A 25,713-nucleotide genomic window follows, 5' to 3' on the forward strand; every position below is an offset into this window, starting at 1 on the left:
CCTGCAAAATAAATAACATTACATTAACTATAAATTATCTCCAATGGATAGATTTATACTTGTAGTAAGTAACAAGTATTGATTAAAGCTCTCTTTGTCCATGTACCAAATTCGACCTGGCCTGATGATTGAGTCTATGTTGTCAAAATAAACTTGGGCCTGAATTCAGCTTGGCTCGGATTGAAGGGCTATTGAGTTCGATTAAAAGTGATCATTAGGCACGACCGCCCAAACTCGACTCGAACCCACTCGATTTTAATCAGGCTAAGCCAGTCCGAATTCACCCGATTTTAGTCGGGCTAAGCCCAACCTGACATGAGCCCTAGATGGTAGTGGGCAGCATGGGCTAAACCTTTACTCACCCGGCCCAATCCAAAAGCCCGACCTGCTACACCTATCCATGGCCTGACCCGTAAAATATATATATTTTTCATATTTTTTTAGTCCTACCTCGGATATTTAATAAACTATATATCAATATATAAGTATATTCTCATGAAGGATAACTAAAATGTCTTCATAGAGTCCCTTTATGTTTGACCCGATAAAATATAATATTTTTTAAATTCAACTCGTTATGTTAGGCCCATTACAACCGACCCAAGCCTGATATCTAATAGGCTAGTGGGCGGTAACGGGCTAGAGTATTTTAGCCCGGCTCGGCCCGAGTGATTGATGGCCGTGAACAAATATTTAAGCCCGGCCTGACCCGTCCAATTATCACCTCTAGGTTCGGTACGAGCTAGGCTTGGGCTCAAAGTCTACTTGATATTTTGGCTAGAATCTCAGCTCGACCCAACTTATGGCTATCCCTAGAGAAAATGATTGAAATAATAGTTGATTAAAGTGAAATCTTTTTAAAAACATAATAGTAATTAGATTTTGTTGATAAATACAAAAATATTAGATGGAGGAGGAAAGGTGAGAAAAATATCTCTTAGTAAACTGGTATTAAGATAAGCTGTTGTTTAATTACTATACTAGTATAGAACTCATTATACTGGAACTTATTCCACAACCAAATGAGAAGAGTTTTTAAATATTCTAAATCTACAATAGGTGAGTTACAAACTTATTTAGTATATGAATAAATATCATTATCAGAGTTAGCAATTTTATTTAATATATATGTGAGTTACATAATTATTTAGTAGAAGTATATAAGTAGTTTTCTCCATGAGCAATTCTGACTATGGGCAAATAGGAAAATATAATAGTGCTTAAATAGCTTAGTAGTTCAATAATTTCTTTATAGCAAACCTATAAACTATTATGTGTATCAAAACTCACTCATTCCAAATTTTATTGAATAAAATCGTTGTTTGAGATAACTATTCTCGTTGATATACATATATCCCCCTAGTCGTATAAATAAATTTATAATTCACTTATGTGGGTATAATATTTAGTATGTAAACTTAGGATGGTCAAAAACTATAGCATTAATGCTATTGATATTTGTCTATTTGAGAATCTAATCATGCATTAAATAATAGAACTTTTTACATAACTATCACTAAAAACTTTCAACATATCATAATAATCGGTATATGTTTCTAAATATCATAATTACTATCGAAATCTCACCCAATCAATTAAATCAAATCAATCGCTTGTTAAAACTAAACTTAGCTTAACAAAATATTATTTGCTATTATATAAATTGCTTAAAATAGTTCTAAAGCCACATAATAGTACAAGAAAAAGTATTATTTATTTTGTAAGAAAATTTAAATATAAATATTTTACGTTTTAAAATTTGTAGAAGAAAGATGTTTTTAGTGATTTAGATACACAGTTATCTCAAATCTCAATAGCAATTAATAGTTGGGTCTTCTTCTTCTTTTAAGGATTCTTTTAGTATACTCCTCAGAAGCTCCTTATTTGCTTCTATACTCTTTTAAATTTTGTATTTATGTGAATACCCTTTGAAACCTATTGTTTTTGCATGAATATCTTTTAGTTTCTTTCAAATAATTAATACGGTGAAATATGAAACTTTTAATATATAAAATAACAAACATATCCTTATTCAAGAACAATGTATTTAAAATAAATAAAGATAATTTTATCCTTTTACTATTAAATGAGTCAAAATTTAATTGTTGGTTAAATTTCAAAGGAATATGAAAAAGTAGCGTCTCTCTAATCGTCACCGCCTCGGCCATTGAGAGAGAAGTATACTAGCTTTTTGAATAACCAAAAGGCCCTTAGTAAACTTAGGTATTTATTTATTTTTAATTTTGAAATTAAGATAATATTTTTTGTTCTGTTAAGTTTGAATAACAAATACATATAAAATAAAGTAGAAAAAAAAAATTAATAATAATAATAAAAGCATCGGGCTATCGGTTTATTATCCAATATCCATAAATGAAGAGAGTAACGGATCAACTTGCGTATATATTGACCTTTATACCCCTCGATAGCGTCGACGGCAGGCAATCCGTTTTATATTCTTGCCAGCACAGTCGTACTCTCTTTATTTCCAAGAATAGCAAAATAATGGCGGCAGCGACGGCGGAGGGGAAGGCGGCGATGGTGGTGGGGATCGACGAGAGCGATCACAGCTTCTACGCCCTCCAATGGATCCTTGGCCACTTCTTCTCCTGCGGAGGCGCCGGCGGCGCCTTCCGGCTCGTCGTCGTCCACGCCAAGCCCACCGCCACCTCCGCCGTGGGCCTCGCCGGACCAGGTAGGAGCCCCCCTCCTCTAGGGTTTCTGTTTCTTAGCCTGATTCCAATTGGATACTTGGAACGTGATTTCTTGATTTGATGCAGGAGCTGCGGATGTGCTGCCGTTTGTGGAGTCAGATCTGAAGAGGAGCGCCGCGAGAGTGATCGAGAAGGCCAAGGAGCTTTGTAAATTGGTATCGATTTCGAATATATATCAATAATTTAGCGGATAAGTTCGATTTGATTGTGTAGCTCCTTTCGGATGATCGGTTTGGGCATAATGACGTTTGCATGCCAGAAATTTTAACCGGATTTTTGTTAACTTATAGTAATTATCCGGTTAGTGAGTAGAATTAATATTTGAAGAGGAATAAAATCGATTCCTTAATTATACTAGTCAAAGTTGAAGTCGATCTTATAAGTTAATCAATAGCTGTGATGCATGTATTGTAGACCAATCACTTTCAGGAAGCAAGTTGAGCCTTTTTCTAATCATTGAAATGTCTTTTGGGCAATATTTGTTGTTCAGCTACTGTCATAGTATCTTAATATTGTATAACTTATTCTATTCTAACCAATTCGTTCTCTGATCACATGTCTCATGGTAACAATTCCACTTGAATTAGTCTCCCATCTTTGCTTGCAATTCTGGTCTCCACTGGCCATGGAAGAACCATCTTATGGCTCACTTTTAGTGCAACTGTGTATTAAATGGGAACTCAAATGTTGTTCTTTCTACTGTGATGCAGTTAGTAGCCATATTCTCGGTGGCAGATTTTCCAGTTAGGATATTGTGGAAGGAATTAGCTGAACAAGTCCTAGTCTTCTGCTAATTTGCTTTTAAACCGAGTCTTCAGCTAATTTCCATTTGAATTATGTTATTTGCTTCTTCTATTTATGGCCATGTACTCTTCAGTTCATGGGATTGATTTTTTATCGTTGCAGTCCTTTTAAGTGAATCAAATTCTGGAGTGATCCCATATGGAGGGAGTCCATTCATCCTGGTCTTACTTTTACTTGTGATTATAAAGCCTAGATTTATAGTCTGCACCATACTGCCCTTACACCAGTTAAGGATTTATCATCATGTCCTTAATCAGATCCATATGTACTTCAACACAGTAGTCGAAGTAATTTAAGATAATGATCTTTGTCTTCCTGGCAGAACATATTCTGGATTAGACTTCCTAATGAGTTTGGTGTACAATAGGGACAAAAAGATCTAGTGAGGTCAATGAAACAGAAGTACAGACCAAGAAAAATATTTAGTTGGTCAAATTCTGATTTTTCCACTGTCTACTAGTTGAAGGGCATTCTATTGCTGAAATTCACCAAGAAGACAAGTGTCTACAAGTTGAAGGAAATTCTATTGCTGAAATTCACTGATTTGTCCACTGTCTACTAGTCTGTGCCCACCGGTCATGATGAGTTAAATACTTGGATGAAATTGTCAAAAAGTATAGTGCGTTTGTGGATGTCCATTGCATTTTTCTTCTTAATGCATATTATTCTTTCAACTAGCAGCCTCATGCGGTGAGAAAGAAACAAACTTCTTTCAGAAGTAACAATCTCATTTTGGAAGTAAGAGTTCCTACATGTACTTGTCGAGGATAGAGAGGAATAATATGCTCAGGAACAGGAAAAAAGAAATGGAGTGCAATAATTGAATAATAATAATAATGATCCCAATTCCTTCTTTGTTTCCTCCATCCATAGGATTCATGAGCTCTGTATTTTAGTTTGCTCCTTCTTTGCTTTTCTTTTGCATTACCTGGTGTCTACTTCTCTATTATATCAATAGCTTTAAATTCTACAGGTGAATGACACTGTATATGAAGTAGTAGAAGGAGATGCAAGAAATGTTCTTTGTGAAGCGGTGGAAAAATATCATGCAGATGCTCTTGTTGTGGGAAGTCATGGATATGGAGCGATAAAAAGGTCTGGGTCCTTTTTCTCTTCTTTCGTTTTTCCTGGGCTTGTTCTTTACAGTAGAATTTTGAGTAGCCCCTGGATGGGACTCATTTGCGATAACTTGCTCTTATGTGAATTTTGTAGGCTTTTTCTTGTGTTCTGGTTAGGTTATCTGTTAACTTCTATCTATGTGATGTCCTCAAGAAAAGAAATTGTAAATGCCAAGCAATATTCGTTCATCAATTGTACAAGTATTTCAATGCTTTTAGTGAATGAAATGTGAGACAAGAAATAGACATAAGAACACTGCTATGTTAACAGCCAGGGTTTTCTTATTTCATAACTCCTAGATTCTCGAATTTATTTAATTGGATTTGTTTTTCGACTAGAGATTTGGATATTTCACTTGTTGTACACCAAATTAATGTGTCTGACTTGTGACTAAACTTCAACTCCAAAAATAAAGATTTGATTGAGCTTGATTCAAGATGAGATAAGTAATCCAGCTTACGAATTGCTTGAATTGTACATTATTGGCAGGGCGGTTCTGGGAAGCGTCAGCGATTACTGTACTCATCATGCACATTGCACTGTCATGATTGTGAAGAAGCCAAAGCACAAGCATTGAGCAGTCCAGCTGAACAAGTGGAATTGAATCAAGAATACAGGGTCTCCACATTAGTCTTCTTGTAGAATAAGTGGAGCAGTATCAAGAGATCTTGTATGTTGCTCCCAATTTCAGCAATGTATATGTACTGTAATCGTACAGTCTCTGGCGAAACTAAATACGCTGTATTCTGCATTAATCTTTTAGGGTCTCTCTTGCTGTCCTTTTTTATCTGGTTATTTGGAGTTTGATATCCATTTTTTCTTCTTTGGATAAATTCTGAGGTAAACTTAACAAGGAAATAAAAAGGTAACCAAGCAATATATATATATATATACATGTATATACAAATACACACGAATAAACGAAAGAGGACCAGGTACCAATAAGTAGTTAGATGCCTGGTAGGAATCGTTTCATACGATAATATTTTGCAGGCTCTACCACATACTAAAACGTTCTAAACGAGAGGGTAAAAGAGACCTGCAAAGGGCCTAGGGACTGGATAATATTTCCGAGTGCAGTGGCTTGCATTTGAAGAAAGTCCACTGGTAACATTGGTAAATACTAACGGTTTCCAAATTATTACATTTCAGCTTCGTTTAAAAACGAGTTTAATACTGACTAGTGAAATTCGTTTCTTAGACCAATTTAGGTAGTTTAAATTAGTCTAGAAAAATTAAGTATTTGATTGTGAACTAGATTAGGAGTGTGAGAAAATGAAAAAAAAAATGTTGAATTTGAAAGAAAATTGAGAACATGTCAATATAAAATTAGAAATAGACTAAAATAATATTTGTTAAATAATATTATATGAACTAAATATTTTCGACACATAAAAGCCCTTTCATGGTAAAATATGGGCTTATACATCAATATGGCTGCAGGCTTACAAGTCCGCAAGAAATAATAGAAGGTTAAGGGTTTACGAGCTTACCTTAGCTCATTAGTTAATAGTTACGACCTTATATATGATGTGATGTGAGAGAGTAAAAACATAACTCATTTCAATGAAAATTAGAAATATGTAAGAGAATATTCAAAATAAAGTTATTATTACATCTGGTGTGCTAAAAAAAAATCGATTTTAAATTTTTTTTAAAATTAGTATCAAAATATTATTATTATTATTATATTTCTTTCTCTTAAAATAAACTACCGTTTGCTTACTGAATATACTTAAGTAATCTCTAACCAAATTCAGGGAAATTCACCAAACATCACCTTGCATCCTAGGAACAGTAAGGCCAAAATAAAAAAGAAATAACAAAATTAGATTAAGAAATCCATCCAATGACAAGCAATATTTATCAAACCAGGACTTTAAGTTTCCAAACACTCAAGCAAATTAAAAACAGTATTATTTAACTAGTTGGACAAGAGGAAAGGATAAAACAAGCATAACATTTAAAACTGGCAGAAGGATAAGAGTCAAGGTACTGTATATGTAAAACTACAACATCCACTTCAGAAATTGGAGCACCGGCCTTAGCACTTGACCTCCTTCAATCCATAGGCGAAGTACAAAAATGTGGGGTCAGTAGCACCATCCTTGTAGTATGCAAATACCAGGCTGCCGTCATCGTGCATGCTCTCACCCACAAAGCTACAAAAAAGTTCAGACAGGCGTGAAAGAAGTCAAGAGACATTTCTGTGGGTTTTCTCATCACACTTGTATCGCGAGTGTTATCGTCCAAAGGTTTGACTGATTGCTAAAAGAAGAGCAAACAATGGTAATGATAGTAATAGTTGTAGCATTATTAATACTATGACAAAACCTACAGCATAACCAATTACTCTAGATGGCACTCTTACATGTCTTGCAGTTGTGGCTAACTAATGCACGCAGTAAAGCACCAGATAACATGCATCCAACAGAAAAATACTGGTACACATTGTAACTGTGAATGACTAATAACAGCAACAAAAAAACAGCTAACAAGAATGCAAGTGGCAAGCATCATTATAACTTAGTAATACAAGTAGCTTAAAAGCTGATCAGATATTTATTTCGGTAGAGGTAGATGGATAACAAATATTAACCCTGCCTTTGTGGCAAGTTTGAAAAGATTTAAGGAACCACAAAAAGCTGGGGAAAAAAGTTTTGAAGTAAATAAAAATAGAACTTACAATTGTAGGTCTTTGAGTTTTGACAGCAAGAACTTGGTAGCCCCCTCAATGTTCTTTTTAAACACCTCCTGCTGCTCCGCATCCAGTTTGGGTGTCAAATTCTTAATATAACGCTTCACAAATGTCACAAACTGCTTCTTGTCAAAGGCAGGTTGTTCCTGTAAGGGATATCAGAAACAAGTTTTAGAGAAGTGCAGTGCAGTGCATTTTTTTTCACACAGTTACACTTTGGCGAGAAAATTCTCATTAAGAAGAGAATTAACCTGGAGACGGAAGGTGTCAACAATATCAACCACTTTCTGAGCCTGATCATCAACCCCTTCATCTTCTTCACCACCTTCGGCAGAAGGATTTGCACCAATGTCTACATCAACAGCTCCTTGGACCACCCACTGTCAATCAATAAGACATATGAGGTCTTTATAATGATCTTTCAAAGTTACTGATTTTCATTAACAAATCATGAATGCCCTATGATGTTAAATTATGTTCATGAGATAGTGTCAAAATTATTAGCAAACACTATTAAATAATTAATAAAGTAAAGAATGCATAAATATGACACATAAAAATAATGCTGGACTCTGATTAGAGAAATTAATAGAAGACTGCATTGAAGAATATGATGCATAAATCTGTCTATATCCTTTTGATGTCATCTCACACACAGACTCGCTGATACTCCACACATATACAGACATAAATTAATTAACGGTACACATAATGAGGATGATTATTGGAAGTAAAGGCTTGCTGTTGTTGTTACATATAACTAGGATGATGGCAAGACTGCAAGAGTAAACATAAGGTGATCGTGCAAATACCAACCTTCCCCTCAACTTCCCACAACATCCCATTTTCAATCTCCTTGTATGGAAATGAGTCTGACAGAAGCTCATCACCTACCAATTGATCAAAGTAACCCTTAGCACATCATACATAGGAGATTACTGCATTATTAATTACTCAAACGGGGATGGAACATCTCGTAATCAAAATAGAAGGCATAGACAACATAACATTCAAAAGTCCAATCAGTACAGAGAAAAGATGACAGGCAATTAAAGAGAAAAAAAATAAGGTAGAAGACAAATGCAAAACTTTTGAGCGATAGGGGTGATTCCCATCTCCAGGTTGCATCCAGAAAATAGCTTTACTCTAGCGTTAGATTTTTTAATTATTATAACATTTCAAGCTATTACTTGCTTTGTGTTGCCATAATATTTTCTTTTCAGTTGTAACATCAAGACTTTTGAATCTGACTTAGTCTTCTTCAAGCAACCATTGCTGTTAGTTTTAGTCCAGAAGCCCAGTATTTCTTTTCCTCCTGAGTCCTGCCACAATTTTTTTCCTCAATAATTTCTTATTTCAAACTCTTTGATCTGTTGGAAATCAACGTTACTAGTATGATCTTACACAAAATTCAGGGTTTTTTTTTTTCAAGCAAGACTAACTTGACCTACATAAATAAGTTGACAGTAAACAACGATCAATCCGAACATACCACTTAATACTCACTTTGTTCAAAGACTAACAACTGAAATTTACTTAACATATAACGTGCTTCTAAAACAGTGCAACTTACAACTCCTAACTGCGTCAAATCCGAACCTTGAAAAATAGACAACTTAAATATTCAATCAACAAGAAAACTATACATCTCACGCGCATCAAAGAGCCTATCCCCAGAAAAACAACATAGATCCTGGCCAAAATCTCAATCCAGTAAATTAAAATCGCAGACTTGAGAATTAACAACAAGAAAATAGCCGATTCCATCAGCAAGCTGTTCAAGATCCAAAATCTTCTCAGATCTAAGAACAATACTGTTGCGAGTCGACAGCTCCGATAATTTCAAACACGAAGTCGAAGAAGTGGAAGAGGAAAAGAAACATCAAAAGATCAACACCATACCGGTGAGAAGATCCTGGTAGACAATCATGTTTCCTCTTCTAAAGGAACACCGGAAGCGATCACAAACCCTAACCCTAGTGAGCTTGAAGCGGAGAAAGGAATCGAGGAGGCAAGAGGAGGAGAAGGAGAAGCGGACAGGAACAACTTATAGGCGGCGGTTTCGCGTTTTTCGCGGTGCGATTCTCCGCGGCTTTATGCTTTAGGATCGATCGACTTGGACGAGATCTCTCTTTTAATCCGTCCGATGGGTGGAATATACCGGGATGTACCTAACGGACGGTCGGAGATGGTTTCAATGAGCTTGTGATTACCCGCGGAGGTTCTTAAGGGCAGAATTATTTGGATCTGGATGATAGATCCAACGGTTAATAGGTCGTAATAGCTGTGGTTCGACTTAAGCTGCGGTGCTCCTTCGTTGCAGTGGAATCAAATTTGGAAGGATTTGAATTGATTTCGGGCTGATAATCGAAGTCGGATAAGTTCATGGAAATTTACATTTTACGCTCTACTACTAGATTATTTATATTTTGATTCAAGTAATTTAGATTTTGTTCTCAAAGAACACCCTAGAAAATCGAATTCAATTTTTCAGTCCTTTTCTTAGATGGAGGGTGTTTTTTGAGAATATAGTCTGAAAAGTGGAGCTTGAATGTAAATACTGAAAACGCAGGATATGAAAAAATATAGGGTGTAAAATGTAAAATGTTTCCTAAGTTCAAATTTGAATAAAAATACAGTCCAACCAAATAATGGATCAGAATTAGGAGTAGCTTTAGATAAAGAAACTTTATTGGCTTTGAGGAGTGTGATTAGTATATTATGTGTGAGAGAATTAAGAAGAGATATAAATTGGAGGCATAAAGAGGTGGGTGTCACGTTCCAAAATGCAAAATGTTCACTTTATAAAAGTATGGGTAGTGGGTGGAATAATTCATTCTTATATGGCTATTGTCTGATGCAAAAAAAAAATTTTAAGAATTTTTACAAATTATACTCTATATTTATTTATTTTATGATTCACATTTTGTTTTAAAGATTTTATAATCTGACTCTTGTTTTCTTTATAATTCTCATTTAACACCCTAAATTAATTTAAACATTATTAAAAAAAAATATTTTATTATAATATATATAAAAAATACTTAAATTATCACTGTCTTCTTTATTGTCGTGTTCTTTTCCTAAAAAAGAAAAAAAAGAAGAAAAGAAACGCATAGGAGGAGGAGGAGGAGGGAGAGAGAGGAAGATGAGAAAAGTTAGCTGCAAGGATGACGATAGTAAAGATAGGCGGAGAAGATGGTAGACGAATATAAAAAATAAGAGAAAATAATATAGTATTTTAGTAATTTGGTCCCACTACTTAGTGAAAAATTAAATTCGGGGTGTTAAATAATAGTTATAAGAATAAAATCTTCAAAAACAGAATGTGATTGCGTGAATCATAAAATAATTAAAATATAGGGTGTGGTTTATAAAACCTCCTTATAAAAAAAAAAAGGGAGAAATTTTATAAATTAGTTACCATGAATATAAATTATTTCATTAGAATAGGAGACTAAAAAACTGTGATAACTCACTTGGAAAACTCTCATATCAACTACACTGTTATTCTACTCCAATTTGCTAATCAAACAACTGTTTAATTAGCTTAAACTTTGTAAATTCTATATTTTCTCAAAAAGAATTCTTCTAAGAAAAGGTTTACAATTTTTATAATTGTGTACTATAATTATTGGCAATGCCAAATACAAGCAGAATTTATTATAATATAGTGACTATATTTTAGTCTCTAAAACATTACTTTATCTCAATGTTAATTTATTAATACCTATTTTTCTTTCATCTCTTCTTTAAAAAAAAAGGTGAAATTTATAAATTAACTACCTCAATTATAAAATATTGCATTAAAATCGGAGACTAAAAAGTGGGATAATTCACTAAGAAAACTCTAATCTTATTAATGTTTTTATTGAAACTGGGATAATATTTTTTTAACTAAAACGCTAATCTTATTAATGTTTTTATTGAAACTTCTCGTATAATACTTCACATTCCTTTAAATTACCAAGATTTTTATTTAAAAAAATATTTAACAGTTAAACATTTTAGTTAAGAATATAATAAAAATAGACCCCTTTATATTAAAATTTAGGCGCCGTCTATTTTAGAAAATAAATTATAAAATAGAGCTAAGTTGATTAAAAAATCTCCATAAATGAGAGCTAACTTTTATTTATATCTCCTCAATTAAATCTCTCGATACATTGTGAAAATTTATTAAATGATTATCTTGTCCTCAATCTATATTTTTTAATCTCTCAAAATTAAATGTAAAACGGACCTTGTCGAGTTGTAGTACGTAAATTCAATGACATGACAGTCACGCAATAATTTTTGTAATAAAAACACTAAAAGGAGAATAAAAATAAGGGGCATTTTGAAAATTTTAGACAATCTAGGGATCAAATATAACAAAATTATTTAGGAGGTCTTAAATGTAATTAACCGTAATAATGTTAATAAGGATGCTTAAAAGTATCACTTGGACTAATCATAGCACGTAGTTTTATTTTTAAAGTGCCATCACGCTATCGGAGACATAAACACGTACTCGTTCTTAGTGTTTCTTCTAAATGCATAACATATCTTCCATTTATTTTAGAAATTTTTGCATATAACTCCAGCTCTTTTAACATAATTATAGTTTATATCTTACGTTATCACTATTATTAAATCAAGCTTTATAATTTAGCAAAAATATGTACAGAAAATACTCTCTTGTTAGATCTGTTAGTTAAAATTTTACTGAACCTCCGAGTTAAGTTAACTACACTAAAAAAATTATAAAAATATCTTCAATTAAATTATAATAAAAATATTTTAGTTATTTTATAGTCAATTTAGAAATAAATATATCTACTTAAATCGAATATTCTTACGATGTTAGTACAAACTAATCCAAATTAATTTTTAAATATATTTACTAAATTATAAGACTCGATTTACTCGTTATAAAAACATCGAGGGTAAATTTCAAACTTCCCTTTGTTTTAATACCTAAAGAAATTTTGCTATGAAATTTGTCTAACTTCCAAACGTGACAGAGAAGGATGATTCTTATCTTCTATATTATAATATTTTCATGAAAATTACTCATCTATATCATTATCTTATGGCATTAATCTTTTAAGCTTCTTCTAAATCAAACCATTAGTATATACACATATATCATTTATTAATATTATAATTACGACGACATTCTTTAAAATATCTGAGACTGAAATGGTCGTGCAATTTAAAATCGTTCAACTAATATCACATTACATAAATTTTATGATCAAATTTAAGAAAGAAGGATATTTTAATTATTTAAATAGTTTCTTAACTTTAGCAATAATTGCTAGGAATATTGTATTAAAGTTCCATTAAAAACATTGCAGTCACAATTATAATATTTTAGAGAATATAATTATAATTATAGTAATTTAAAAATTTTAAGTGGCAACTACGTAAAAAAACCTATTATGAATAATTTATATATATATATATATATATATATATATATATATATATATTTCAAAAATCTCTTATTTTCTTGTATACTCCTCCAAAGTGAATATTTATTCGTACATCTCTCACAGCACGTGATTTTTGTATGCTTATGCTTTTTACATGCATATCCTTAACTCTTTAAAGTTAACTAAGTATTAAAATTTAATAATTTAGTTTATATATATTTATCTTAATTACTAGTATTTTTATTTTATATACTAAGTTATTCATATTTAACCTTATATTTTTGAAAAGTAATAGAAGGGGTATATGTGAAAAAAACATATGTTTTAAGAATTACGTATGCAAATATAACTTTAGAGGGGTATATAAGAAAATAAGAGATTTGTACGGGTTACATTATAAAAAATCCCTTATATATGTATACATTTATGCCTATACTTTCACCTTATAAAGATCTCATTGACCAATCTCTACTTCGGAAAAATGGAGGAAAAAAAGAAAAGAAAAGTAGCAGCTTGGTTGAGATCCACGTAGATTTAGTCGTACCAAAGCTAAGCTCCTTCCAAGTTGTTTAATTAATTATAATCCCTAGAACAATCACAGGATCCACAGTTCGCCTTCGAACATCCAAAATTTTAGTCACGCAATCAGCTCTCGCCACGTACACAGTCCCCGCCCCCCCCCCAAAGTCTAATTCCTTCCCGTGTCTCCCACAGATACTCCGATCTCTCGGGCTCCCTCCCCTTCCTCTCCTCTCTCGCTCCTCTCCTTCTCCTTCTCCTCCGACCAATCTCTGGCAACCTCCGCCGGAAAGATACCCGTCGGAGACCTCCCTCGTATACGGCGGCGCAGCTTTTCTTGCGTACCCAATCCATGGACGAGTTCAGCCTGCTCGCCCGCGACCTCGGCATCCGCTCCCAGGGCAAGTCCGCCCCCATGGCCGCCTCCAGATCCTCATCTAACTCCTCGTGGAACAAGTCAAGATCCGGCTTTGACCCACCTCCCCCCGCCGAGTCCCGCGACCCTCCTTCCTACGGGGGCGCGTTCGATTCGATCTTTGACGGGATCAACGATTCCGCGCCGAAGTCGAAGTCGACGAGTACTTTGCCCGTGCACGACAAGCCGGTGTACGATGATGATATTTTCGATGGGGTCCCAGGCACGAGGAGCTCGTCGATTAGGTTCGATGACGTCTTCGCCTCCATGTCGGCTGGATCGGGATCAGGATCTAATCACGCGGCGTCGCCACCGTACGATGACCTTCTCGAGAATCTTGGGAAGGCAATGCCGGAGTCGAAAAGATCCGAGGAGAGGAAGGAGGACTTGTCGGGATTTGATGAGTTGATACCTGGATTCGGTGGGAGTAGCCCTCCTAATCTGAAAAGGTGCAATTTTGTCTAGAACTTTGCATAAATGTTGCCATCTATTAGTGATCTTATTTTTTCTATATGTTAATGTTAGATCTTTGATGCTTTCTGGGTACTCGTTCAAACTTACCTTTTGATAGTGAAAGTCTGCTTGTGGAGATGGTGAATTTTATCAAACAGTAGAAATTCAAACCAATTTCGTCAGAATATTTAGCTTGAACCGAGGAATTCAAGCTATGTAATCTATTTTTTCAACATTACTGGAATTAGAAACTTGACCACATTATTATAATGATATATATTCAACTATATATCTTTCAGCATTCTACTGTTCCTGGACTTTGTTTTGACCCGTCTGTTGTTTACCGTTTAGCTTTTTACCTTTTTCATTTAACCAGTGACATCTTACTATTAAATGGACAATTTCAAGAAAATTATTGGCTTCAATACAGAAAAGGTTGTGCTTTTCACGAACAAAATGCAGGATAGATTATACAAGTTGAACAAGGTGATTTTCACTAGCATGTAAGGTTGTAAAATACTTTAGGCGGTAGATGGGCGGACAAGAGATCGTATAACACCTAGGTGATAGACAAGTGCCTAGAATACAAGACGGTTAGAAAATAAATAAATAAATAAAAGTCGAGAAGAAGTTAAAATGAGTACCTACAATCTAAACAATATACTAATGCATTCTTCTTAAGAACTATATTAATTTAGTAAACTATTAGAATCCAATAATTTATCAACATGTACAATAATTTTGAATTTCAGAGTCAATCTACGTACTAAAATATGATATAGAATACTAAGATGGTCACCAAGGCAGAACCTAAGTGAAGCCTAGTTATATTTTATCTCAGGTAGGACCTAGGCATTCAGACCAAAATTTTTAAAACAATATCACATTTCTATAGATATATGAAATATTGTAATTGTTTTCTTACATTGGTTCTCTTCAACAGCAATATTTAATTTAACTTGAAGCTGTTTAGTCATCTTTTACCTTCTTCCTGTCACCAATATTGATTTCCTATTTAAAAGAGATGTAAATAAAGTAACTTACAAAAATCATTTAGAATGAAATGATTATATATATATTTATATATATATCCTGAATGTTATTTCCAGAAGCAACAGAAATATTAATATGATGCTGCTGGAAAATAAAAAATGGATGCCTTTTTAGATGCAATGAATTTTGGTGGTTCAGTAGTTGGAGGCTTGGTGTCTCTGTTTTATATATTTAGCCAGAACATGTAACAGAAGCTTCCATTACATACTTTACCTTCAATAGTTTTTTAAATAACTAAATATGCATCTGTAGTGTAGTAATTGCTCATATTAAGCTGCTATTTTTTAAGGTTGCTGATATTGCAATGGTTACAAGCTATCTAAATGAGATGTTGGGGATATATTCTTTTTATCTTCTTAAAAGTTCTGGCTTTTCTTTGTGGCGTTCATATGCTTTTCTTCTCTCAGCATTTCATCCTGTAGAATGGCTGTTATTTGGAAGATACTATATTATCTGAATATGACTAGAAGAGTTTTTCCAAAGATTATCAGTGCTTGATACTTTCTATCCTTAGGCATATTTCCTATCTTCTTTGAAATTCTCTTGTGCTTGTAAATGATTTTCTTAGTTAAAAATTAAAATCATCTCCTACTATTGAAGATTGTTATATGTTTTCTCTTTCTAGAGTTTCCAACTCTAGTGGAACTTCTAGGAGTTGCTTCCCTTCTCTAGCTCTTAAGCTACAACCCCCATGGTGAGATATTGTACCTATTAACCAGCCTTCCATGGTATGTTGATTTGTTCTCTAATATAAACTTGGCGCTGAAATTGTATAAATTTTTAGATTAGTCTTTGACTTTTTCTTGTGATATCTTGGTCTTCTGTTGGAGACCTCTTGGCATATGGTTCTTCTCCATAGCTGATGTAATTTCATCTGAAAATGCTTGGCGGATAAACTGGATGGTGATTTTCGACCACATGACCCTCCATCTAGAATCAGTTTTCTATGTGAATCTCAAACTTTTACTGTCTCTTTAAACTGCAGACCTAGTTAATTTTCCTTGTTTGTTGCTATCATACTTAGAGATCCATGTCGATATGGTTTTGGTCAGGGACCATTATGAGCTTTCTGATTGTTATCCTTTTAGACTGGTGCATATACAAAAATACAGTACAATATAGTTTCCATATTCTCTGACCGCTTTAGATACTTTGTTGTGCAATTGAAGTAGGCTGATGTATTTGTTCTTTACAAGGGGTCTAGGTAGGAACTTAGCACTCTAGCAGCATGTATTACATACTTTTTTCATATGCAAGTATGCAACAATTTTCCTGCTATATCTGCATCAACTCACTAATGTTTGGATACAGTATCAATTCTCCGTGTGCCATTTTGTCCCTTCACCCCCTCTGCTCTCTTTCCCCTTCTCCTCTGAAAGGAAAAACGCATAGGCAAGGGGAACAAAAAGAAGGGGAAAAAGCGGGGAAGACTATTATATTTAACTTACTGTTCCGTCACAATTGCTGATAGTTTCATGGGGTCTTTAAGCAAATTAGTCCTTCATCTTCGCCTTTCTGGCATAGAGAAACCTTTCATGTGATTTCTTTTTGTTTTACATTCTCTGCAGGGAGGCTCCTACGACTAACCCACAGAAACCAGCCATTCCATCAGCTAAGCCAACCGCCAGCATGTCGGATCCCTTTGTTGTTTTAGAAACATCTTCTACCTCAGCATATTCTTCCCCCAGTTTGTTCTTGGACCCTTTTGAGAATCTTAGTCGACCTATGAATTCTGAAAGCACGAAGGTCGATAGCTCTTCTGCTACTGGGAGGGTGTTTGAGGATTCTGATCCTTTTGATAGACTCTCAAAATCAGTTCCCCTGTTTACAGCTGAGGCCAATGGGAAGCAGAGCGACACTAGCTCTCTAAATGACATCGGAGACACAAATAATTTACATCACTTCACTCGAAAGGAAGCAGGTCAACAATCTTCTTTTGATGGATTTGAAGATATTATGCCTCAGGTGCAGCCTGCTAAATCTTCTGAGTTTGATAAATCGGTAGATAACACTGGCTTCCATAATTCAGAGACATATTCTAGAAATTCTACGGATGGTCAATCACCAAAGGCTGATGTATATGTAGAAAGAGCTGATGATGCATGGGTTACAATTACTGAAATTCCCTTGTTAACCCAGCCTACAACTGCCCCACCACCTTCACGGCCACCTCCTCCACCTGTCAGCAAACAAGCACAGTTTGGAGCCAATGCCAAAAGAAGGGATGCTGAATATTTTCCACAACCTAGTGATGCCTATGGTTACTCAAAAGATTCAATGGAGAAATCTGGAGTATCTCCAATAGATGAACTAGAGAATTTTGCCATGGGAAAGTCAGCATTTACTAATAATCATACAGAAACTTTTACTGTTGAAGAAGAGCTTGACAAAAATTCAGCTGCTGCAGCATCTGCAGCTGCAATGAAGGAGGCCATGGATAGAGCTGAGGCGAAGTTTAAACATGCTAAGGAGGTAAGAGAGAGGAAACGCGATACAAAGCTTGGTAGAAGTAGAGATCCAGCACAGCGAGAAGGAGATGAGAAAGTAAAATCATATGTTCAGAATGTAGAAGATAAAGAGAGAGACGAAAGATTAGAAGAACAGAAAGAGGAGCAAAAGAGACTTGAAAAGGAGAGAGAACTTGAAATTGAGAAGGAAAGGGAGAAGGCCAGGCAAGCTGTGGAGAGGGCTGTGAGGGAAGCGCGTGAAAGAGCAGCTGCTGAAGCACGCCTAGTAGCCGAGAGGGAAGCACGCCAGCGTTCTGAGCGAGCTGCAGTACAAAGGGCAGCGGCTGAAGCACGTGACAGAGCAGCAGCAGAGGCAAGAGAAAGAGCTGCAAAGGCTGTTGCTGAAGCTAGGGAAAGAGCAGCTGCTGAAGTGAGGGAGAGGGCTGCTTCTGAAGCCAAGGAGAGAGCTGCTGCAGACGCAAGGGACAGAGCTGCCGCAGAAGCTAGGGAAAGAGCAGCAGCTGAAACAAGGGAAAAAACTGCTGCAGAAGCTAGGGCTAAAGCTGAGAGGGCTGCTGTTCAGAGAGCTGCAGCAGAAGCACGGCAGAGAGCTGAAAGAGCAGCTGTGGAAAGAGCTGCTGCTGAAGCTCGAGAAAGGCATGCAGCCGCTGCAAGAGAAAAACAGCAGAAAGCTGATAATGATCTTGAGTCATTCTTTGGTATGGGTTCTCGAGCGAACAGTGCACCAAAGCAAAGGGCTGCACCTTCGGTGAGGATTTTTTGCCCAAATATTGACAGCAATACTAGTTGTGATTTCAATGTGTTATCATTTAATAATTAAATTTTTCAGGAAACTGGTTTTGATGCTCAAGCTCAAGGTAGGGGAGGTTCTGATGGTAGGAGGACGGCTTCAAGTTCAGCAGCTACAGTTAGAAAGACATCTACAACAAATATTGTGGATGACCTGTCTTCCATATTTGGAGGTAATATTGCACATGGGCACAACTTACTTGTTAACTTTGCAATTCTGCAGGTTCATTTTTTACATGACAATGACCATTCAGCTGAATGATTTTACTTTATATAGCCGCTCCATCATCTGGACAATTTCAAGAAATGGAGGGAGAGAGTGAAGAAAGAAGAAGAGCTAGGCTTGAACGTCACCAGAGGACACTTGAACGTGCGGTATGATGTTCTCTCTCTATATTATTACTAATAAGCAATTTTGAGGCATGAACTCATTGATTTTGAATCTATCTGATTCTAGAAATGTTATTTTAGCTGTAAGTATCCTTATTCCATCAGTATAATTATTTCCGATGTCCAGGCAAAAGCTCTGGCAGAGAAAAATGAGCGTGATATGCAAACTCAGAAAGAGCAAGCAGAAAGACATGTAAGCCTTCTGTTTTTTACAGTGTTAATGCATGAAATTAGCATATTCAGCAGGATCTCACCTAAACTTTTAAAGTACACTGGAGATTATTCCTTTCTCTTTTAGATCAGTTGTAATTTCCCCTAATGATATTCTCTGCTCATCTGCTGATTTCAGAGGATTGGTGAAACACTGGACTTTGAGGTTAAACGATGGGCTGCTGGGAAGGAAGGCAATCTGCGTGCACTGCTATCAACATTGCAATATGTTAGTCAGTAACTCTTTTATATATTTGATGCTCCATACTTCTCGTGTTACCTTTTGCTCTAGTGTCTCTCTTTTGTGGTGTGCATGTCTGATGCTTTCCGAATTTTTTTTTAATGCTCTGTTCTCTCTTGTGTATATGCATATAACAACGCCAATCTTGATTTTCCATTCTAACTGCACTAATTAGTAGGAAACAAACTGTTTATTGGTATTTTTTTTGGTGAAGTCCTGGGCTTCAGTAAGTACCTATTGCTATTATAGTGCGAATTTGTTCATTTTTCCCTGGATATTCTTGTAAGTATAATGTATACATACCAAGACAGGTTGTTACCTTTGGGTACCTGGAAATCATCTGAAATGGTTTGAGATCCGGAGGATTCTATGTTTGTATACAGCCTATTAAGAAAATTGAATGTCTCATGCCTAAAAGATCTTTAGTTTTATACTGGGTTCTTTTGATCTCCCCTCATCTTTTTATCCATTTTATATTCCTGGAATTTTTCAATCAGCAGTAAAAAAATCCAGAAGAACTGGATGAAATCTATGGTGAGGAGGAAACCACGAGTTTGCGGACATAATTAAATTGCCCTACTTCACCTTCTTCTCCCTATACTTACTTTTCCATTTCTTGCTGTCTCCTCCCTTGTCATGGTGTGGTCATTAAACCATAGCTTCCAAATATTGAAGTTCAGACATTTGTAAAAGAGGGAGACATCTGAGTGTTATGGAAATATTACTCCTAAATTTACTTTTGTGTAGATCTTGGCTTCTTTAATCATTGAAGCAAACAAGGATTAATGCTCATATGATTTATCAAAGGGCAATTTTAATATGTCAAGGTGAGTAAATGGTTTGGGAATAGTGGAGGAGATGGGCCAAAGTTGTTTTTATTTTATTTTAAATATTTGAGATGTTAGAGGAAGATGTTAGATACATTGAAATCTTGAATGGTTAATACTCTTCAGGCATTTCTTATTCCTTTTTCGCCTGTTAACTCTTAGACAACAAGTTTGTAGTTAAATAGAACTGTGACAGCTCCCAGCTATATGCTCGACAGCTCAAGCATAACTACTAATAATTTTGTTGAATTTGTGAATTCCAGAATATAACACGTCTTTGGATTCCTTAATTGTGATTCTAATGGACACGGCTATATAAACTTTGCATTTTCAGTACAATTACTTTATTGTGAAATGTGCATGTGGAAATCTGATGTTTATACATCCAGGCATGCAGAAAATTGGGAGATCTATCTTCGTATATGGGAGAATGAATATGTGTCATGGAGAAAACTTTGAAATAAATAAATGAAACATGTCTCAGCTTGTGCATAAATCTAGACGCGCAAATTCTGTTATATTTGTGAAGTGTCTATATATATATCCTCGTTATTCAAGGTTTCTCCGAAAATATGGCTTGGATATTGCTCAACTCAGAGATGAGAAAGCTTCAGAAAGGAGAGACACAAATATATGCCACCAGATGTCAACTTTGCAACTTGGCATCAACCCTTTGAAGAATGCTGTCAATTCCTCGCTGGCCATAGTAGTAAAATTATACAAAAGAGCTACTTTTGATGAAAGTTACAAGGCCAGTTGTTGTATAGAATAATCTACTTTTTGGGTTGTAGTTTTGGTGATGAACTGAAAATAATTATCAGGAGATAGATTTACCAAAACAAGAGAGAAAGATGATAACTTAAGTATTTATTTTCTCTCTAAAACGTTAGCCAAAGTCAAATATATCTAAGTCCCATACATGCATAAATTTCTCATTGAAAAAGTATATTTCCAACTTACAAATAGATAAGCGGTCCACTTTGAGAATTACTTTTTCTGTCACTGAAAATATGACTAATTTATGAATTTGAGTTCATGCTTCTATTGTTTGTAGTGATTACTAATTCCTGCTGTGTCTGAGTGCTTATACAAATTCTGGATAATAGAGTTCAGTTTTCTTGTCTGCTTAGAGATTGCTTCTTTTCATCTTCTGCTAACTCATCTAATCTGTTTATTGCGACAGATACTTTGGCCTGAATGTGGCTGGCAGCCTATATCATTGACTGATTTGATTACAGCTGCTGCGGTGAAAAAAGTCTATAGGAAAGCAACATTGTGCATCCATCCGGATAAGGTGCAGCAAAAGGGTGCAAATTTACAACAGAAATATATTGCTGAGAAAGTGTTTGATCTTCTTAAGGTATGTTCATCTCATGGATTTCTTTCCCCTTCTTTAACCAGTGTTCACCTTTTGAGTGCCAAAAAATTTACACTTTATCTATTTAGCCATGTTATCTAGGTCATGTTAAGACATCTAAGGCAAGATGTTCTTTGGTTATATCTTCCTATTAGAAACAATTGAGTACTTGAGGGTCTATGACAACAAATCATTTTTATCTACTGATTGACAAGTTCAAGATATCATTTAGGTCCAACCTTTGCAGATCTAGGTTCTGGTTCAGCAGGAAAAGGGCATAGTCGCATAGATACCAATATAGAATGCGATATCTTCTGTAAGAATATTCATTTAGGATAAGAAGTCACAAATTGAACTCCAACCTTTGTCTTGTAACGTAGATGGTGCAGTGGCTATCGTCAAATAATACGAGACTTAGTGTTTCAGACAGATTATTTTCTCTGACAACAATTGATATGCAATATCTAGTATTAGACTAAGCCCAAGATTAGTTTGGTTAAGTCATGCTTATGGACAATCAGAAAACACCTTATGCCGACAGCAACCAAATTAATTTGTTTTTATCAAGCCCATATTGCAAGCCAAAACTCAGGGTTTAAATCTCAAATTATATCTGAAACTGACTGGTTTCAGGCTGGAATGTCAAGTACCGGAACCTGGTTGGATTAGGGATGAAAGTGTAGCTTTGCTTTTCTTGTTTTATCTTAAGGATTCCCTTTTCTGCCTTGAAAATGATTGCTAGTCACGTGACAGATGACACCTTTCTCCAAGTATGAGACACCATAGCTGTGTTCTCTTATAGCGACAAAACATAGTGTTACAGTAAGTCAGTAAATGTCTTCATAGTGTGCCTCCTGTGCTGTTAATCCATAGTATTTGTATGAGACCTCCAATTTATTGTTTCAATCTGCATATGCTTTTAACCAAGTAGGCCTGTGCTAAATGCTCTGTGGGCCTTCATTGATCAATGCACAAATTCTCCTTTCTTTCCGAGGCAAGAGCAAATAATGTACATGATTTCACTAGAAGATATTGCAAGTGTGCAGTTGTTGAAAGGCTGAATGTAGAAATTAGGTTTCAACAGTAGAGTTGTGATCAGCATTGTATTATTACGAGAGGCTGAGAGCTATGAAAGATGTAAGTCATTGGTTATTTCTAAATTCTTCCACTTAATAAAGTAATTCTCAATCATTAATACAAACTTTATTGCCTCTAGTCACAAAATTATGATACTTCCCATTATGCATCAAACCTTTCATGCCTGAGTCAAGGTACAACACGATTAATTTTTTTGGTTGTTCTCTTGAGTGAATTATTTAAACTATGATTTGAGCCTACTATTCTGCTGTTATTTTTTTTTGTTATGGTTTCAATTATGATTGAAGATCAGGTTCTTTACTTGCTTTTGTACTAGCATAGTAGCATGAACATACCTGTGTGTTAAACGGGTACTTTATTTGGGCTGCCAAGTAGAAGTGGAAACTATAGGCAAACAGTTTGGTGCATTGCTGGTGAGTGAGGTGGAAGCTAGCAATGTGCTTGTTAAAGCCTTAAAGATGCTTGCCCAAGGCTATACATAGATCTGGCATTTAGTTTTGGCCTTCCAGCTGTGTAATGGTAGCTATTAAGATGTTACTTGTGCTGCAAATACATATTACCTTGGTAAATCAAAGTCGTGTAATATCATTCAGAAATCAAGAACTCTGGTTGAAGCTAAAATAAAAGAGAACCTTGCATAAATGACCTAGATGAGCCACCTTATCAGCAACTTATTTCTCTGAAGTTTCTGATCCAAGTCTAGGCTGATTAAGATTATGTTTATATATATATATATATATATATATAAGCAAACATAGTTGTGGACTGACGGTCTGGGTCTGATTGACTTAGGTAACTTAGCACATCTTCTTCTGTTAGATAGCTAAAAGCATTTGGTCAGTTGTATCAGGCAGTCAGATTTACTCAGCATTGGTCAATTTCCCTCTTTCATCAGTATGTGTGGGCTTTATATATTCTTACTTCCAATCTTTTCGGGGTTTTAGTCTTCACCAAAGCAAAAAGGTTCTAGAGAATCTAAAGTCTACTTACAAAAGAACATAAAACATTCAGACTCAATATGCTCCTACATTGACACTTACAAAACTGTTCCTGGATAGTGGCAGCAGCAGCAGCACCTACATATTTCTATAAGTCTACAACTGGGAATAATTACTTGCAGCGCTACCAGTATTACATCAACCAATCTTTTTGACTGTTATTAACTGCCATGAACGAACTAAACATAATAAAAATAGTTGTATAAAATCTTTTCTGAAGGTCTTTATAGCATCATAATATTTGTCATCAAGTTTATGTTTTCTTAGATATTTCTTTGATATGAACAGGAAGCTTGGAACAAGTTCAATTCCGAAGAACTATTCTAGTTGTCTCCCCGACATTTTGTTTGCTGTTCTGCACGTATATTGGAAGGGCAAGAAGCACTTATTCATTTGCAGTGAAGCCTTTCCGTGATTCTTTTTTCTTTTTTCTTTTCTTTTCTTTTACGCTTCTATGTTTTTAATCATTCAAAGGCAATTTCTCACTTCCTGTGCAGAAAAAACAACACTGCTCCCGAACTGGTGTATATTTGATTTTGGGTTGTATCTGATTAGCCTCAGTGAGGCAGAGGGGCCTATCCTTTGAGATTTTAGGTTCTCTCTGTTTCATACCTGTTTGTAGAGCCCCATTTACTCTCTTCCATTACATGGATCTTTGTTAAATACTCCAAAAAAACTCTCAAAGTGTAAGTTATTATCAGTGGCCTTAAAACCAATATGCTTTGGTAAGTGTAGATACCCATGAATGCTATTTCATTTGCAATTTGCCTGCACCTAGAACAACCTAATTATGGAGGTTGCTAACTAATCATGGCCAAGTTTGAATTGACATAAGTACCTAAAGAATTGCAGCAGTAAAGAGAAGAGTTTTTGACCAAACTACAGCCATTCTATATATTTTTTCTTATCGAAATAGTCTGTCGCTCAAATTTATTATTAAATAAAATATAATTCATGTAATTCTAATAAAAAAGTTGAACTAATCATAAACTATTACAACAAAACCCAATATATATATATATATATATATATATATATTCCTCTAGACTTGATATTTACATGTATATCCTTTAGAACATACACGGTTTTTTATACATGTAATCTTTAAACCTCTTATTTTATTAAATAGATACACCTTGGAGTTAAATTTTTCTTAGATATAAAAAGTATCCTTATTTTAGTTTTTATATATTTTTCTGTTATAAGTATTCTTTATATATTTTTTCTACTAAATTATTGATATTTAATTTAAAAAAAAGTTGGGTGAGTATCTATATAAATAGGCAAATATTTCAATGCACCTTTAAAAATTATAATCTTAATCCAATGGCTATAATAGCCAGTTTTTATAACTGTTTTCCCGGTACCAATTCTAAAACCACATTAGGTAAGAAAAAGAATATATTAGTTAAGAAAATTAATTAGATGTGCCTAACTTCCCAATTTTCTTATTATACCTTTGAAGATCTTAACCATTAGATCTTCATCAAAGTGATTGATAAACAATTAACTTTACGGTAGAGAAGATTTCTCTCTTAAATATAATTATGCCTTAATTATAGAAGATATCATTTAATATTAAAAAATTTAATTTTGATTATTTGGAGATAAACTTCAATTTAAATATAATTATCTATCTCTATCTATTAAAATTTAATTTAAATCAATCTTAAACTAATGGGAGATATATGTAAATAATAAAAAATAATCAAAAAGATAAAATGTAATTAAATTTTCATTAAGTTAATTATAAAAGACATCAGTACCCTTATTTTGATATATATACATTACTCTCAATTAATGATATATATGTCTTTTACTTAATAAAATATTAAGATAATATAATTGTTAAAAAATAATGTGCAAGATTATATATCTAAAAAAAATAACTGTTGAACCGCTTATATCTTTCATTCCTATTATACCCTTAAAGATCTTAATCGTTAGATCTTCATCAAATTGATTGATAAAAAATTAATTCTATTATATCGAAGAAACCCTTGTATAAATAACATAAGTTTTGGAACGTGTATATATACTATATATCAAATGGGCTACAAATAAATAAACCAAAATATACTCTAATTTTATAGTCATATATACTTATAATATATACCCAATCAATGCCAAGGACCTTTTA

The 25,713-nt window shown here is 34.5% G+C and overlaps 3 protein-coding genes across 3 annotated transcripts; 2 read left to right on the plus strand and 1 right to left on the minus strand.

Annotated features, from left to right (window-relative positions):
- The first annotated feature begins 2,438 nt into the window (after positions 1-2,438).
- LOC140799128 (universal stress protein PHOS32) lies at positions 2,439-5,424 on the plus strand. The gene is made up of 4 exons (XM_073153281.1): positions 2,439-2,695; positions 2,781-2,869; positions 4,492-4,613; positions 5,127-5,424. The coding sequence occupies exons 1-4, from the start codon at positions 2,506-2,508 to the stop codon at positions 5,212-5,214; spliced, it is 489 nt and encodes a 162-aa protein (XP_073009382.1). The 5' UTR covers positions 2,439-2,505; the 3' UTR covers positions 5,215-5,424.
- A 1,022-nt stretch (positions 5,425-6,446) lies between these two features.
- LOC140799129 (translationally-controlled tumor protein homolog) lies at positions 6,447-9,396 on the minus strand. The gene is made up of 5 exons (XM_073153282.1): positions 9,238-9,396; positions 8,152-8,225; positions 7,587-7,715; positions 7,324-7,481; positions 6,447-6,799 (listed from the first exon to the last, which is right to left on the minus strand). The coding sequence occupies exons 1-5, from the start codon at positions 9,263-9,265 to the stop codon at positions 6,682-6,684; spliced, it is 507 nt and encodes a 168-aa protein (XP_073009383.1). The 5' UTR covers positions 9,266-9,396; the 3' UTR covers positions 6,447-6,681.
- A 4,075-nt stretch (positions 9,397-13,471) lies between these two features.
- Positions 13,472-24,219, plus strand: LOC140798830 (auxilin-related protein 1-like). The gene is made up of 8 exons (XM_073152906.1): positions 13,472-14,138; positions 16,764-18,411; positions 18,493-18,625; positions 18,730-18,827; positions 18,970-19,035; positions 19,192-19,281; positions 21,304-21,480; positions 23,862-24,219. The coding sequence occupies exons 1-8, from the start codon at positions 13,627-13,629 to the stop codon at positions 23,898-23,900; spliced, it is 2,763 nt and encodes a 920-aa protein (XP_073009007.1). The 5' UTR covers positions 13,472-13,626; the 3' UTR covers positions 23,901-24,219.
- The last annotated feature ends 1,494 nt before the right edge of the window (positions 24,220-25,713 follow it).

This window comes from Typha latifolia, chromosome 12 (genome assembly GCF_019914945.1).
Source record: "Typha latifolia isolate L0001 chromosome 12, TyphaL0001v2, whole genome shotgun sequence".
NCBI classification, from domain to species: Eukaryota; Viridiplantae; Streptophyta; class Magnoliopsida; order Poales; family Typhaceae; genus Typha; species Typha latifolia.

Excerpts from the sequence above, each read along its gene's own strand:
- LOC140799128 (XM_073153281.1), top strand. The coding sequence starts at position 2,506 with ATGGCGGCAGCGACGGCGGAGGGGAAGGCGGCGATGGTGGTGGGGATC. Across the intron at positions 2,870-4,491 it reads CCAAGGAGCTTTGTAAATTG|GTGAATGACACTGTATATGA; the intron begins GTATCGATTTCG and ends TAAATTCTACAG. Across the intron at positions 4,614-5,126 it reads GGATATGGAGCGATAAAAAG|GGCGGTTCTGGGAAGCGTCA; the intron begins GTCTGGGTCCTT and ends CATTATTGGCAG.
- LOC140799129 (XM_073153282.1), bottom strand. The coding sequence starts at position 9,265 with ATGATTGTCTACCAGGATCTTCTCACCG. Across the intron at positions 7,482-7,586 it reads TTGACACCTTCCGTCTCCAG|GAACAACCTGCCTTTGACAA; the intron begins GTTAATTCTCTT and ends TATCCCTTACAG. Across the intron at positions 6,800-7,323 it reads AAACTCAAAGACCTACAATT|CTTTGTGGGTGAGAGCATGC; the intron begins GTAAGTTCTATT and ends ACTTTTTTGTAG.
- LOC140798830 (XM_073152906.1), top strand. The coding sequence starts at position 13,627 with ATGGACGAGTTCAGCCTGCTCGCCCGCGACCTCGGCATCCGCTCCCAG. Across the intron at positions 18,828-18,969 it reads AGAGGACACTTGAACGTGCG|GCAAAAGCTCTGGCAGAGAA; the intron begins GTATGATGTTCT and ends TCCGATGTCCAG. Across the intron at positions 19,036-19,191 it reads AAGAGCAAGCAGAAAGACAT|AGGATTGGTGAAACACTGGA; the intron begins GTAAGCCTTCTG and ends TGCTGATTTCAG.